Consider the following 16,427-nt stretch of genomic DNA (forward strand, 5'->3'; position numbering starts at 1 on the left):
AATTCAACTGCAGTGCGTATTTAATGTACTAGAGAACATTCCCGTGTAAACAACAAACCCTTTTGTAATTGAAAACCTGACAACTTTTTTTAAAAATTAAGTTTTTTTCAGGTAATTAACTTTTGGGATACCTGACAACTCTGTCACAGGGAGAGGGTTGTGGTTTTCAATGTAATACTTGTTAATCATATTATGACTGACTTAAACATTGCTCTCTAGGGGTTAAATTCTTAGGGCAGCAAGGCAAGGAGACAGACAAGAATCCTTTCAGGATGCCTGAATGAGTGTCAGAGACAATAAAAGACAATTTAAAATAGATTAATCTGATCATGGCTTTTCCATCCATGGAATGTAAAATAAAAATGTTTCAATGACTTACTTTGAATGTCCTCTCATTCAAATGTTCAGTTGTAGTGACTTTGGAGAAATTGAAAACATAAACTTGAAAGAAAAAAAATACACTCCACCCACAATGGAAGGATCAGTGCTATTGCCACCAATTACATGATTATACTGGTAGCTGCCAACTAAAAAAAAAAAAAAACACGGGGAATCTATCATTGCTTGCTCCTTCTTAATATTGCAAAATCTGGATAAAGGGCAAATCATAGAGTCATGGAGACAGACCCTTCGGTCCAACCTGTCCATGCTGACCAGATATTCCAACCCAATCTAGTTCCATCTGCCAACACCTGGCCCATGTCCCTCCAAACCCTTCCTATTCATATACCCATCCAAGTGCCTCTTAAATGTTGCAATTGTACCAGCCTCCACCACTTCCTCTGGCAGCTCATTCCATACACGTACCACCCTTTGTGTGAAAAAGTTGCCCCTTGGGTCTCTTTTATATCTTTCCCCTCTCACCCTAAACCTTTGCCCTCTAGTTCTGGAATCCCCAACCCAGGGAAAAGACTTTGTCTATTTATCCTATCCATGCCCCACATAATTTTGTAAACCTCTATAAGGTCACCCCTCAGCCTCCAACGCTCCAGGGAAAACAGTCCCAGCCTGATCAGCCTCTCCCTATAGCTCAAATCCCCCAACCCTGGCAACATCCTTTCAAGTTTCACAACATTTTTCTGATAGGAGAGAGACCAGAATTGCACATAATATTCCAACAGTGGCCTAACCAATGTCCTGTACAGCCGCAACATGACCTCCCAACTCCTGTATTCAGTATTCTGACCAACAAAAAAACAGCATACCAAACGCGTTCTTCACTGTCCTATCTACCTGTGATTCCACTTTTAAGGAGCTATGAACCTGCACTTCAAGGTCTCTTTGTTCAGCAACACTCCATAGGACCTTACATTTAAGTGTATAATTACTGCTAATCTTTGCTTTCCCAAAATGCAGCACCTCTCATTTAGCTGAATTAAACTCCATTTGCCACTTCTCAGCTCATTGGCCCATCTGGTCCAGATCCTGTTATAATCTGAGGTAACCCTCTTCGCTGTCCACTACACCTCCAATTTTGGTGTCATCTGCAAACTTACTAACTGTACCTCTTATGCTCACATCCAAACCATTTATGTAAATGACAAAAAGTAGAGGACCCAGCACAGATTCTTGTGGCACTTCACTGGTCACAGGCCTCCAGTCTGAAAAACAACTCTCCACCACCACCCTCTGTCTTCGACCTTTGAGCCAAATGGCTAGTTCTCCTTGTATTCCGTGAGATCTAACCATGATAATCAGTCTCCCATGGGGAACCTTGTTGAACGCCTTACTGAAGTCCATATAGGTCACATCTACCGGTCTGCCCTCATCAATCCTCTTTGTTACCTCTTCAAAAAACTCAATCAAGATTCCCACACATAAAGCCTCGTTGACTATCCCTAATCGATCCTTGCCTTTCCAAACACACGTACATCCTGTCCCTCAGGATTCCCTCCAACAACTTGCCCACCACCGATGTTAGGCTCACCGGTCTATAGTTCCCTGGTTTGTCCTTACCACCCTTCTTAAACAGTGGCACCACGTTAGCCAACCTCCAGTCTTCTGGCACCTCACCTGTGACTATCGATGATACAAATATCTCAGCAAGTGGTCCAGCAATCACTTTTCTAGCTTCCCACCGAGTTCTCGGGTACAGCTGATCAGGTCCTGGGGCTTTATCCACCTTTATGCATTTCAAGACATCCAGCACTTCCTCCTCTGTAATATGGGCAATGTGCAAGGTGTCACCACCTATTTCCCTACAGTCTATATCTTCCATATCCTTTTCCACAGTAAATAATGATGCAAAATACTCATTTGGTATCTCCCCCATTTTCTGCGACTCCACACAAAGGCCACTTTGTTGATCTTTGAGGGGCCCTATTCTCTCCCTAGTTACCCTTCTATCCTTAATGTATTTGTAAAAACCCTTTGGATTCCCCTTAATTCTATTTGCCAAAGCTATCTCATGTCCCCTTTTTGCCCTCCTGATTTCCCTCTTAAGTATACTCCTACTGCCTTTCTACTCTAAGGATTCACTCGATCTATCCTGTCTATGCCATACATATGCTTCTTTCTTTTTCTTAACCAAGTCCTCAATTTCTTTCGTCATCTAGCATTCCCTATACCTACCAGCCTTTCCTTTCAACCTAACAGGAATATACTTCTCTCTGGATTCTTGTTATCTCATTTCTGAAAGCTTCCCATATTCCAGCCATACCTTTACCCGCAAACATCTGGCCCAATCAGCTTTTGAAGTCTTGCCTAATACTGTCAAAATTGGCCTTTCTCCAATTTAGAACTTCAACTTTTATATCTGGTCTATCCATTTCCATCACTATTTTAAATCTAATAGAATTATGGTCGCTGGCCCTAAAGTGCTCCCCCACTGACACCTCAGTCACCTGCCCTGCCTTATTTCCGAACAGTAGATCAAGTTTTGCACCTTCTCTAGTAGGTACATCCACATACTGAATCAGAAATTTTTCTTGTACACACTTAACAAATTCCTTTCCATCTAAACCCTTAAAACTGTGGCAGTCCAAGTCTATGTCTGGAAAGTTAAAATCCCCTACCATCACCGCCCTATTATTCTTACAGATAGCTGAGATCTCCTTACAAGTTTGATTCTCAATTTCCCTCTATTAGGGGGTCTATAATACAATCCCAATAAGGTGATCATCCCTTTCTTATTTCTCAGTTCCACTCAAGTAACTTCCCTGGATGTATTTCCAGGAATATCCTCCCTCAGCACAGCTGTAATGCTATCCCTTATCAAAAATGCCACTCCCCCTCCTCTCTTGCCTCCCTTTCTATCCTTCCTGTAGCATTTGTATCCTGGAACATTAAGCTGCTAGTCCTGCCCATCCCTGAGCCATGTTTCTGTAATTGCTATGATATCCCAGTCCCATGTTCCTAACCATGCCCTGAGTTCATCTGCTTCCCTGTTAGGCACCTTGCATTGAAATAAATGTAGTTTAATTTAATTAGTCCTACCTTGTTCCTGCCTGCCCTGACTGTTTGACTCGCTTCTGTTCTCAACTGTACCAGTCTCAGATTGATCTCTTTCCTCACTATCTCCCTGGGTCCCCCACCTTACTAGTTTAAATCCTCCTGAGCAGCTCTAGCAAATCTCTCTGCCAGTATAGTAGTCCCCTTCAATTTAGGTGCAATCCATCCTTCTTGCACAGGTCACTTCTGCCCCAAAAGAGATTCCAATGATCCAAAAATGTGATCCTTCTCCCATACACCAGCTCCTCAGCCATGCATTCATCTGCTCTATCCTCCTATTCCTGCCCTCACTAGCTCATAGCACTGGGAGTAATCCAGATATTACTACTCTCAAGGACCTCCTTTTTAAATTCCTGCCTAACTCTCTGTAATCTCCCTTCAGAATCTCAACCTTTTCCCTTCCTATGTCGTTGTTTCCAATGTGGACAATGACCTCTTGCTGGCCCCTCTCCCCTGTGAGAACATTCTGCACCCGCTCTGAGACATTCTTGATCCTGGCACCAGGGAAGCAACACACCATTCTGATTTTTTGCTGCTGGCCACAGAAACATTTGTCTGTACCTCAGACTAGAGAATCCCCCAACACAATTTAGAAAGATATTGTCAAACTTAAACATGATCAGGGCAAACAAATAGCCATGCAAACTCCTGTAAAATTTCAGAAAACGTTGAAGAATGAGCTAAGTATTAGGTGGAAACCTGGGTATTTTCAATTATAAGGTATTTAATTAAATATTAATTGATATCTTTGTCAGTGTTTTGTTTTATACAAGTGCTTGTCTGGTTTCACAAAACAGAAATTAAACTACTTGCCCAAACAATCATATAGATTGGATAAAGCATCTATCAATCCAAATGATTAAAAGCATTATACATTCTCAGTTTGTATTCAGTGCACAGTCTAACACCTTTATTCGAACATACATGTTTCAACAGGTTGACCTGGAAGAGAGAAAGAGAAAACTACCTGAGAATGCCGAATTTATTCTCAGGTCAGTTCAGATTGCAGCCAGGAAGTGATTAGAGTACATCACGTATTCTCTAAAGGTGGGGCTGAAACAATCAATATTCTGCCTGAAATGTCTAGTTCCATGTTGACCAGTCTTATCTAACAGGAGAGGACATTTGACAGATCCATTAAAAAAAAGGTCTGCAAGGATTCAATTACCAATAGCAGTAATCTGTGCATATTTACTCCCAGGTTTTTCTGCTCCTGCAGACCCTTTAGAATTATATCCCCTATTTGATATGGCCTTTCGATGTTTTTCCATCACCTTACACTTCTCTGCATTGCATCTCGTCTGCCACCTATGCGTCCACTCCATCAACTGCCTAAAGACCTTCTGTACAGTGAACTTGCCTCTGAGCCATAGCCTCCACAGCATTCATAACTCTACTACAAGTGAGATATGAAGATAGTGGACACTGACATTGGTAATCGCGAGATAGTTGCTGAGAGTTATGACATCTGCTGGCTGACTATTTGGAAACACATTGGAAGAGGTGAACTGAAATGAAAAACGTAGCTGGCTGAGAAAAATGTCCCAGAGAAAATTAGGTCAGTGAATTCTGCACCTTGTTAGCCCAAAGCCTTCAGCTGCACCTTGTACAATGGAGGCTGCCGTGCCAGAGTGGAGCTCTGAATCACATCAGCTATGTTAATTCAGTTGATGATCATGGCCCAAACCACGATGTATAACATGGAAGATTGCCAAGCTGATACCTTACTTTCACCCAACCTTTGCTGAATGGGTTGCAAGTAAGACATTTACAGCATATTTGCTTCTTCTTTACATGAAAAACTGGGCAAAGGCTATCATTACATGTCTGGCAAAAGCTTTCCACATCAGAAACCGCGAATACCTACTGAATTACCTATGGTCAATTGTTGACTGGAATATATAAGTTATGTAGAGAATACAGATGTACAGATTTGTTCATTAACACTGTTTTCTAGATTAATTATGAGTACGGTTATGAGAGGCGGTCAGAGCAGCATTATTGGTATTCCACGTAATTTAGGGAAGCTTGGATCGTAAAAGCTGCAGCTGTTTAAGCTGTCTTATACATGCAAGGAAAAATAGTGCTATCAAGCAGCAATTACGTGGCAATCACTCAGTTTGCCTGATCTGCTGTGCTTTTTCAGCACCACACTCTCGTCTAATCTCCAGCATCTGCAGTCCTCACTTTCACCTAATTGCTCAGTTTGGACCATCCATCTCCTGACCTGATTATAACCTTGGCTCAAACATGGACAGAAGAGGTGAATTCAGAGATGAGGTGAAAGTGACTGTCTTTGACATAAAGGCCACATTTGACAGACTGTGGCATCAAGGTGCCCTAGGAAAATTGGAATCAGTGGGAATCAGGGGAAAAAAAAAACTTTCCACTGATTAGAGTCACACCTGTTACAAAGGTAGGTGAATATAGTTGTTGGAGGTCAGTCATCTCAGTTCTAGGACAAAAAGGCAAACAACTGTGGATACTGGAAATCAGAAACAGCTGGAAAATCTCAGTAGAAGGTTGGTCACTGGACCCAAAATGTGTTAACTCTACTTTCCAGTTGGATTGCAAAAACAATGGCTATAACAGCAGGTCAGAGGCTCAAATTCCTGCGTGGAATAACACCTCCTGACTCTCTGAAGCCTGTCCATCATGTACAAGGCACAAGTCAGGAATGTGACGGAGTATCCCCACCTACCTGGGTGAATGCAGCTAAAAAAACACAAACACTCAGGAAACTTGACGCCATCCATTTTAAAAAAAACTGCCAACTTGATAGGCACCTTATCCACAAACTTTTCCGATCTCCACCAGCACTACTCAGCAGCAGCAGTCTGTACCATCTAAAAGAAATTCACCAAGACTCCTTAGATAGCACTTTCCCAACCCATGACCATTACCACCTGGAAGGACAAGGGCAGCAGATATGTCCAAACACCATCATCTTCAAGTGCCCCTCAAAGTCACTCACCATTCTGACTTGGTAAAATATCACCAAGCCTTCAGTGTTGCTGGGTTAAAATCGTGGACTTGCGAATGGCATTTTGGGTCTATCAACAATAACAATGCAGCTCAGCACTACCTTTTCAAGCGCAACTAGGGTTGGGCAATGAATGCTGGTGCAACCAACAACACATACATCCCGCGAATGAACAAAAGGAAAGTCAGAACCCATTTTGATTTACAGAATTTTCACAAATTTTCACCCAAAAGTTACATTTAGCTTTCTTGTACACATATATAACAAATAAAGCTGATAGCATTCATGTTTTTCACATTGATTACAGTTGGTCCACATTATAAGTGACATCCTAATAGAATGGTATCACAAAGAAAATAAGTGACACATCACCTAAAGAATGGAAAGGCACATTATGATACTTTTGCTTTCCAGTTAAGACAAAAAAAAAATGTGGAATTCTGGTAAAGACCATTGCAAATGTGGTTCAAGGCTTAGAAATAATGTCAAGAAACTGAATAGTGTTATAATTTTAATTTCCTACTATGACAGTATTATAAATAATGCCTATAGTGACATGCAGTCTAACTGTTCAAACGTTAATTAGGTAGTATCCCACTTCTCCTAGCTGCTTTTCCTGTGTCAGCGTGTTCACAGAGTCACAGAATTGTTTCGACACAGGAGGCCATTTGGTCCACCATGCCTGCATCAGATCTATTCCCAATGCCAATCACCTGCCTTTTCCTCATATCCTTGCACACTATTTCTATTCAATTAATCATCAAATACCCTCTTGAATACCTCAAATGAATCGGTCTCTACCACACTTCAGGCAGTGCATTACATACCCTAACCATGAGCTATGAGCTATGTGAAAAATCTCTCCTGCTTCATTTATACCCTCTCAGTCTTTTCTCTTCTACGAGCAAATTAACAAATATTAAAACACATCATTGAAAAGATTTTAAAAAATACAGGACTCAATCATTAATAGGAAAATATTTATTATAACTATATAAGGCAGCAGTGGTTAGCATTTCTGCCTCACAATGCCATGGACAGGTTCAATGCCAGCCGTGGATGACTGTCTATGTCAAGTTTGCATGTTGCCCCAGTGTCTGCATGGGTTTCTGCTGGGTGTTCCAATGTCCTCCCACAGTCCGAAGATATGGAGTTTAGATGGATTGGCCATGCTAAATTGCTAGTGTAAACTTTGTGTCCAGAGTTGTGTAGGCGAGGTGGATTAACCATGGTTAATGCAGGGTTAGGGTGGGAGAGTGGGTCGCTCTTCAGAGGGTCAGTACAGACTCAATCGACCAAGTGGCCTTTATATGCACTGTTGGGATTCTATGAACATATTCCTTAGTCATGTTGTATAAAGGCACATATACTAGAATAATTCTTTAACTAAAAAATGATTCTTAAAAAAAATGGTTAACAAACCTTTTCAAGGTCTTCTTTTCCCATTGTCAGAAGTCCTCTGAAAGATATCTCATTCTCCTTCAGAAGGTAATAAAAGAAAACATTTTAAATAGCATATTTTACAAATGCTATTAATAGCATGGAGTTCAACTCTAGTGGAGGGACATTAACTTGCAACTACATCATAAAATATCAATTACATAGCTTGTAAAAACTCTCATTAACATTTCCATGATGAAGTATAATTAAGTTATACGTTCTGTTACATTCTAAGTAACAATTTTGCTTCCAACTTATAAAACTTCTGCAAACTTTTTACAATCAACTTCTATAATTGGCCATATTTGGGAGTTCTATTCCATAATTGGTTAAAGATTTCAAGCTTTGAAAATTATAGCTCCATAACAAAAAATATTTATTGCCTTACATTTTAAAAACATAACTAACATGCACTTGAGAGTATATAAAATATAGGTCAGGCAGCATTTGAGGATCAGGAGAATCAAAGTTTTGAGCATAAGCTCTTCATCAGGATCCTGCTCCTCAGATGCTGCCTGACTGGCTGTGCCTTTCCAACACAACACTCTCAACTTTGATCACCAGCATCTGCAGTCCTCACTTTCTCCCAGTATATGAAATGTATCTCAGTTATTCAAAATATGAGATACTTTGATAGATAGTTTGGTGGCGATACAAAATACCAATGCCAAGTGAATTACTGTTAGCTATCAAAAAATTGAACAAAACATACCTCAAATAAGCCTTGAAGATGTTCAAGTTCAAGTCCAGACAGAAACAGTTGTACATCACCAAAATTTGAAATTGAACTATGAAGATTGTATATTACAATATTTAATCAATGGGAAAATTATGGTTAAAACATCAATGTTTTAAGCAAAAATTAAATCACAATTCCTATTATATATCTACATTTATTTTCCTAAATAACACTGAATCCCAAGTATATCCAAAAAGTAGTAAGATTTGAAACACATTGTATTTGGTTGTCCAGACTTCTAATATTTTAGCTACAAGTCTATAAGTCAGTGAATTAACTCAAAATCTAAAATGTACTTGCCTAGAACTATTTTACCATTTATTATTTAATAGAGATTAAAACAGATTAAAAATTATTTCCCTTTATATTCAGCAACCATTTGGAAGCATTTCTGTGCAGTAATTTCTTATTTATTTAGACTGACTGATATTTATTCAAGCATATTTAAATCTGTTAAAACAAACGCGGTTGGAAACTACATAACTTGAAAAATTCTCATGATTTGTTTTATTCCACAAGAAACATTGCCTGTTACCATATTCTGCTGTTCTTCCCTGCATTACAATGTTTTGTGACATATTTGAAAATTGCCTCCTCTTTCGTTACATTCTGGAGTTTTCCCAATAAGGGCGAATTTGAAGTCACAGTGAGTAATGACGCTAACTGGAAGGAAAATAAAAGAGAGTGTTTTAAGTTTCATTATACTGAATTAAACAATGATCTTAATTATAAATTGTTTGTCATTAATGGTCCACATACATATTTCTACACAACTTAATTTCAAATTAAGTTTCTTTTTAAATTTCTAATAAACTTCTGGTAAAATAAAGCCTATGGCAATAACAGATTACATATCTAATACTAAACAGGGATGATAATGAAATAAATATGTTACACATGGAAGTGCTTTAGTTATGTTTAAGCATTTTTGTACTGCCTAGCCTGTTGAATTCACATGCTGAATTATACAGCTGTACCAGCTAAGCTTCTGACTAGGATTTCAATTATTAATGTTGAACATAAAAATTCTGCCATTAGTGGTTCAAATTCAGCTTCTACACAGATGGATCAGTTCTCAATTACTTTGGGTTTATAGACTTGGTTTGATTCTGATGTTTTGCAGAAGACATTCAAAGGTTTAGGAACTGATTGTTGCTCTTCTGGGACTTGCTTATCTAATATATAGGAGAGTCAAACATTACTATTACATCTCCAGTAAACTCAGACAGCACAATCTTAATGACCTAATGTGTACAGAGAAACAGTTAAAATCTACAGCCCCAATTCCGTATTTCTTGGCTGCAATTTTGTTTTTTTTTACCTGCGAATGATGATTTTTCTCAGCAATATCAGCTGCCATCTCTCCATTTTTGGTCTTCAAGGTTTTATCAGCTCCTAACTCAATTAGCTTCAGCACTGTACTTTGATGGCCTCGACAAGATGCCCATGTCAGTGCCTAAGTTTCATGGAGTAGAAAAATTTATTACAGACCACATAGAATGACTCCCTATGTAAAATTAATTCAGAGGCTGTAATGTTTTATAATCTGGTAATATCACCTGGTATCTTATTCACATATTTTTCCCTGAAGCAAAATGTCTTTATTAAGATATAACAAAAATCGCTTTTGTTAAAATGAACTTTTAAACAAAGACTTTTTCAAATATTAAAACGAACAATGACACTTGACTAAAGTTGCATACTGTGTAGCCATTTTCATCCTGAATATTTATTTCTGCTCCATGAGCCACCAGCAGTATAATAGTCTGTGTATGGCCTTCTCTAGCTGCATACATTAATGGGGTCATCTGATTCCTGAAAAAGGGAGAATAAAACAGTTGAGCTTGCAATTAAAACAAAGCAGATAAACAAACTATCGAAATAAATTAGAAGAAATACTTTCAAATTGATATTTGCTTTCCTAAAAGGTACTGCATCATGGGCTCCCAATCTCGCCAACCTTCTCATCTTTACGTTTCTACAATTGATTTAAATTATTTATACCTGTGAACTATCAGTTCACAAATTCTGAACAAAAGAAACCATCAAATTCCGTAATGTTGACATTTTGGATGGATGGCACCGTCAGATTATTCGGTATTAATGTGAGTTGTTTCTGTTCAAATGAAATACAGCTGTAAAAGATAAAACTGGGATAACATTTCAGTAAAAGAAATGTAATGGCTGTCCATACTCTTAATGGTTTGCCCATTAAAGGAATGAGTACTTGAGTCAAAGTACAGAGTTAGCTGAACTCCAAAGTACAGATTAAGAAGATCAACTTTATTGGAAATACATATGCTATGAAATCTGGCTGAAGCTTGCCAAAGGGTCACATAAACACATTGAAACATACCCAGGAAGAAGAGATAAAAGAACGCAAACAGGGGAGAAATTTTAAAAAATGCAAATTTTGAGATTGCTGCATTTTTGTTATAAATAAATTACATTTACAGCAGTTGTGCTTAAACAGTCTTAGAATCTAAACAGTGATTCTAACTGTTGGTGGTATTTGATTCAGTAAATGTGTTAATTAATGAAGGACAGTTGAAACATTATACCTCAAGGTTATAATAATTTGCCCTGGTTCCAAAAACAAAATATCTCTACTTAACACTGTAAACCATATTCATGGAGCTATACCTTGAAACTAATCTTTCCCCTTTTTGATCAGTAGAAAGCCAAGTTGACTCTAATGATAGCCATGCCATCAAATGGACTTCTACAGAATTCAGCCCCATTTAACGCAGAGCACAGAAGTTCCTTTAAACAATCCGTGATGTTTAACATTCCATGCAACTTGAAACTAGTTGAGCAACAGTGCAGGAATCAAAAGAATTAGTGATAAGGTAGAATGGGATGTTAGCGCATACTGGAAAACTAGTATTCCTCTTGGATAATGTTCTGAAAGACAAAGTGAAGATGAGAGCCAGAAGGGGACAACGGATAGGTTCTTGGAGGACTTGCACTCCTGAGGTTGGCTATAATCGTTTGAAATGTTTAGATGATTTTTTTTTACAATTCAATATGTCTTAAATCATTTGTAACGTTTTGAAGAAACGAGCTTACCAAATCTCTTCAGGTAATCAATATTAAGGAGATATTTTTATTGTAAATTTGCTTAAAAATATTAAAACATTATTAAAAAGTTATGACCTGTCCCAAATACGACAACATAAAGAAACACTAGCATGCAAGCAAACAAAACAAGCTATAGGATAAGAAAGGTACAACTTTAAGTCAAAATCAATACAATAAAATACGTGTTTCTATATTGGTCTTGAAGATGTGATGGTGCTACAGCTAAGCTGGTTGCTCTTCAGGATTCAGCTTCTTTTAAATTTTAACCTGTTCTTTTCCTAGAGTGTGTGCTATGACACTTAGGCTTTTTAAAAAATTATTATAAAGAAACTGTGAAGAGATGCTGGTGATCCATTCTGTGGACTTTCTTCATGTTAATGTATTTCTGCAGCAAACAGACAAGCTCAAAGTTAGCTCTTTCCAGATGTAGGTTTGGGCCTTGCAACAGCCGGCAGTAAAGAGTTTCAATTTCACGTCATCAGGACCACCAAGATGCCATTCAGTCAGAAGTGGAGTCTTCAGCACCCTTTATATATAATGGATTCTCTTTGGTAGTCTGTACAGACCAAGAGTTGCTGACCATTGTCTTTAGGCATTTTGTCAGTTAGTTTAAACAATGGCAGGTGTGAAATTATGTATGGAAATTATCCAGACATATCTACTGTCAATACACTTCAGAAAACTGGTTTCTCTTGTAGGTACGAAGACCTCTGCAGCCATTTTAAAACATAACCACCTGCCTCATTTAAAGCAGTTTCCCTTTAAACAAAAAGATCTGGATATTAAAATTCAAAAATAGGAGAACCTTATGGTGCTCTTTGTAATATAGCTGGATCTGACATTCGAAACTTAACCTTCTGTTCACCATCTCCTTTCCAGTCTGCATCAGAGAACAGAGTAAGCATGAAGTATTGATGGGCAGTTGTCTGAGTTGGGAGACATGAAGCAAGTCAAATCCAGGAGCTATGTAAAGACAGGGCAAGGCTCTTGTGATTCAGTGATAATGTCCCTTCCTCTGAGGCAGGAATCCAGTATTCAAGTCCCAGTATTTCAGAAGTGTGTCATAAATCTCTGAGCAGGTTGATTAGAAAACGTAAAACTAGTGTACTGGAGAACACAATGATGGAAGTAGTTTTGTAGGAATTAAGACATGGGAAATGTACAGAGTCAGTTAAAAAGATAGTAAGATGACAGTGATGTTGAAGGGCACCACAAAATCCAAAAGCAGAACTTTGCTCGAGTCCAGGTGTGATTTTCTGGTAATGAACAGTATAAAATCCCAGCACAATCAATGGCTAGTCACAGGTTCAGCAGGAAGTTGAAGCCACTCAGTGACAGCAGGGAAAGGTTGGTCAAAGTCACTCAGAATACTACAAAAGAGTAGCAAATCAGAGACAGAAGTTGATAAGGTGTAAATAGTGAGAGTCTGGCAGGTAAAACATTTTGCTGGTGTTGAGAGAAGTCCAGGAATTGGAAACTAAAATTGAAAGAAAATTTAGATTTTTCCAGATCTTTTCAACAGTTCAAAGAAAATCATATTATTACAAAGCTGAATTTATTCTAATATAGTCCAGTGCAGAAGTATGGTCCTTTATGTCCAAAAAGCAGTCAGAATTTTGAAGCCGTATCTGAGAGAAACTCCACATTTGTGTCTTTACCAGGGAAGATTGGAGAATAAAGGTTCGAATTATTATATACAGGGTATCTAAACAGTTGACTTTGATGTTTTAAATAATATGTACCCACTATTAGAATCAAGGGAATAGAAACACCAAAAGAAAGAATTCAGTGAGGGAAAAAAAGAATGAATGTCAACAGATGGCTAGGGATAGTCATGGAATATGAGGAGCTTCCAAGGTAGCCAAGTGCTTAGGAGCCATTTTGAATCCACTAAATAACTGAATTCAATTACCTTACATGAACAACCATTCCCTATTATATTACACAAGCAACTATTACTCATGAACTAAAACAAAATCAATTTGCCCTAAAGTGTGTTATATATAACAAAAACAAAGTGCTACAGAAACTCAGCATGTCTGATAGCATCTGTGGAGAGACAAAAGGCATCATGTCAGACTCAAAAATGTTAATTCTGTACCTCTTGCCTCAGATGCTGCTAGATCTGAATTTCTCCAGTACTTCATTATTATTTCAGACTTCCAATAGTATTTTGCTTTTATCCAAAGATGGCACTCAAATAGTTCTCTCAAGGTTTGATTAACAAATCAACTAGTGATAATGGGACTACAGCACATGACTGGTTCCAATGTTCCTGAATGTATCGAATCAAATGCTACACAAACCTTTGTTCATGTGGAACACTGAATAGAGGAGAAAACAGTTTTGAAGATTCAGGTATGGTAGGATTGACAGCCTTTGACATCAAAGCCACATTCAGGACAAAGCAGCCTGCTTGATTAGCATCACATCTATAAGCATTCACTCCCTCCACCATTGACGCTCAGTAGCAGTAGTATGTACTACCTACAAGATGCATTGCAGAAATTCACCAAAGATTGTCAGACAGCACCTTCCAAATGTACAACCACTTCCATGCAGAAGGACAATGGCAGCAGGTACATGGGAAGACCACCACCAGCAAGTTTCCCTCCAAGTTACTCACCATCCCAAATCAGAAATATATTACCATTCCTTCACACTCGCTGGGTCAAAATCCTGGAATTCTCTCTCTGATGGCATTGTGGCACAGGGACTGCAGCAGCTCAAGGAGGCAGTAGACCACCTCCTCAAGGGCGCTTGGAATAGGCAATAAGCGCTGGCTAGCTAGTGATGTCCGAATTGAATAAAAAAGATTGAAGTCTATCAAATTCTATGATGTACTAAATATTTCTACCACCAGAGGTCCTCCGTGAGCTTTGCAAATATAAAGGAATGTTTTTGTTAGTATAATATTTTGAAAAGATCATGAGGCGTAGAAGTGGCATCCTAATCTTTGAGGCAGGAGCTCTGGATTTGAATTCCATGCCAGAATTTGCTTGTCATGGAATGTTCATTCATAACACAGCCAGTTTTATGAAGTCACTGGATGCTAGGTAGTAGAGTAGAGTTTCCTGGTTAGTCACCCTGTAGAAGGCACTGGCAACCCACTACAATATTTTGCCCATTACAATGGACCAATGGAAGTCCATAGTGCAAATGCTCCAAAATGAGGATGAAAGAAAAGATATACAAACACCATCTCTAAAACAAATTTGAAAGCTAGCTATTGCTTCTCAAGAAACCTTATCGCCTGTAATCATTTTAGAAAGCTAAATTGGTTTTGTAAAAAGGGAGGCATGTAGTTAAGGCATTGCGCAGGAGGTCTTTAACGAAGCTGGTTTCTGAAAGTTCTGAGAATATTTAAGCAGGTGCAAAATGAGCAAACTTTAAAATTAGAAACTGAAAGAACTTTAACTCCCATAAAATACAAGCCAACAGTAGGCTCAGTCCACTGACTCCTTTAAAAGAAGCATGATAAATATCTACTTAACAGCAGAATTGCAGATGCTAAATCAAGAATGAACATACAGAATCATGATGGATAAACTCTGTGCTGTGCAGAGATGTATGAACAAGATTATACAACAACAAGTTTTGGGGTCACAACACAAAGGGTAATGATTCCACAGTATAACAGCCTTAATACTCATTCCTAGCAACAAATAAATTTGTAGGACTTTCATAGTATCATTGATTTCAAACAATGGTTTTAAAAACTCTTACACATTATAGACTATTTCTATCTTGTTCTTACTCCTCATCAAACAGGATTACCCTGCATGTGCACTGTAGCTTTGACCAGAAATCTATGAATGTCTACCTACTTATCTCCAATGGAATCTCTGAATGGTATTCCCTGGTCAACATTCTAGACCGGGAAGGCTCCCAGAAAACTTTCTGAAATTCACTGTCAAAGTGAAATGTTGGTAAACATTAAGATCTTGAAGTGGAAATGAAATTTGAATGTTTAGTTGCTGCAATTACCAAGCCACCTTAAGATTATAGTTATGAAACATTTTGCAAATAGTAGAATTATAGATAGTACGTGTACAAATCAAGATTGTACACAATTATTTTTTCAGTTTCCATCATCTCAAATCTCTCTGCTGGAATCATTGGGAGATTTACTTCTAGACCTTTGCCAACAGTGCACAGTTGTGATTAAAGCAGAATAGGAACCTTATGAGCAAGATTGAATATTTCTGTGATCCCCTTTCTCAAGGCAGTTTATGGATTTATAGTAAACATTTATACCTGCTGAAAGTATTTGGATTTGCATTTCTGGACAACAGCAACTCTATACACTTGACCACTTTTTCTTCTGGTTCATTACTAGCACAGGCAGCCATCAACACTGTATATTGATCTACAGAATTTAAGAAAAGTATTACGTCAAAAAGGGAAAATACTTAGATTGGATATAAAAATACGAAACAAAGAGGGAAAGGAATATTGTGAAACGTTTGATGCAAATGTGAAGATTAACTATGTAGTGGAAAATTAAGTTGGTTTAACTTATTGCTCGCACCATTCCAAGTCAGTAATTAATTTTCAGTCTAAAAGCAAAATATATAACCTGCATTTTTATTGCTTAAGTGTGATATGGATGCGTCATAAAATTAAATATTTTAAGTAAGATGAAGTGAAGTGATTCAATGAGTAAAGATTACAATCAAAGTTATGTACAATATCAGTGATAAAAGTTTCTTTATAAATTAAAACTATTAAAAC

At 38.0% G+C, this 16,427-nt stretch overlaps 1 protein-coding gene across 1 annotated transcript in view; it reads right to left on the reverse strand.

The window, feature by feature from the left end:
• The window catches only part of asz1 (ankyrin repeat, SAM and basic leucine zipper domain containing 1), a 76,360-nt gene that overhangs the window by 31,447 nt on the left and 28,486 nt on the right, over nt 1-16,427 (reverse strand). Inside the window, exons 4-9 of the mRNA XM_072552681.1 lie at nt 15,951-16,062; nt 10,316-10,427; nt 9,934-10,068; nt 9,148-9,275; nt 8,586-8,661; nt 7,856-7,912 (exon numbers count right to left, since the gene is read on the reverse strand). Of these exons, the coding sequence (XP_072408782.1) occupies nt 7,856-7,912; nt 8,586-8,661; nt 9,148-9,275; nt 9,934-10,068; nt 10,316-10,427; nt 15,951-16,062 (620 nt within the window). The remainder of the gene's footprint in view (nt 1-7,855; nt 7,913-8,585; nt 8,662-9,147; nt 9,276-9,933; nt 10,069-10,315; nt 10,428-15,950; nt 16,063-16,427) is intronic.

Source organism: Chiloscyllium punctatum, chromosome 32 (assembly GCF_047496795.1).
Source record: "Chiloscyllium punctatum isolate Juve2018m chromosome 32, sChiPun1.3, whole genome shotgun sequence".
In the NCBI taxonomy this organism is placed as follows: Eukaryota; Metazoa; Chordata; class Chondrichthyes; order Orectolobiformes; family Hemiscylliidae; genus Chiloscyllium; species Chiloscyllium punctatum.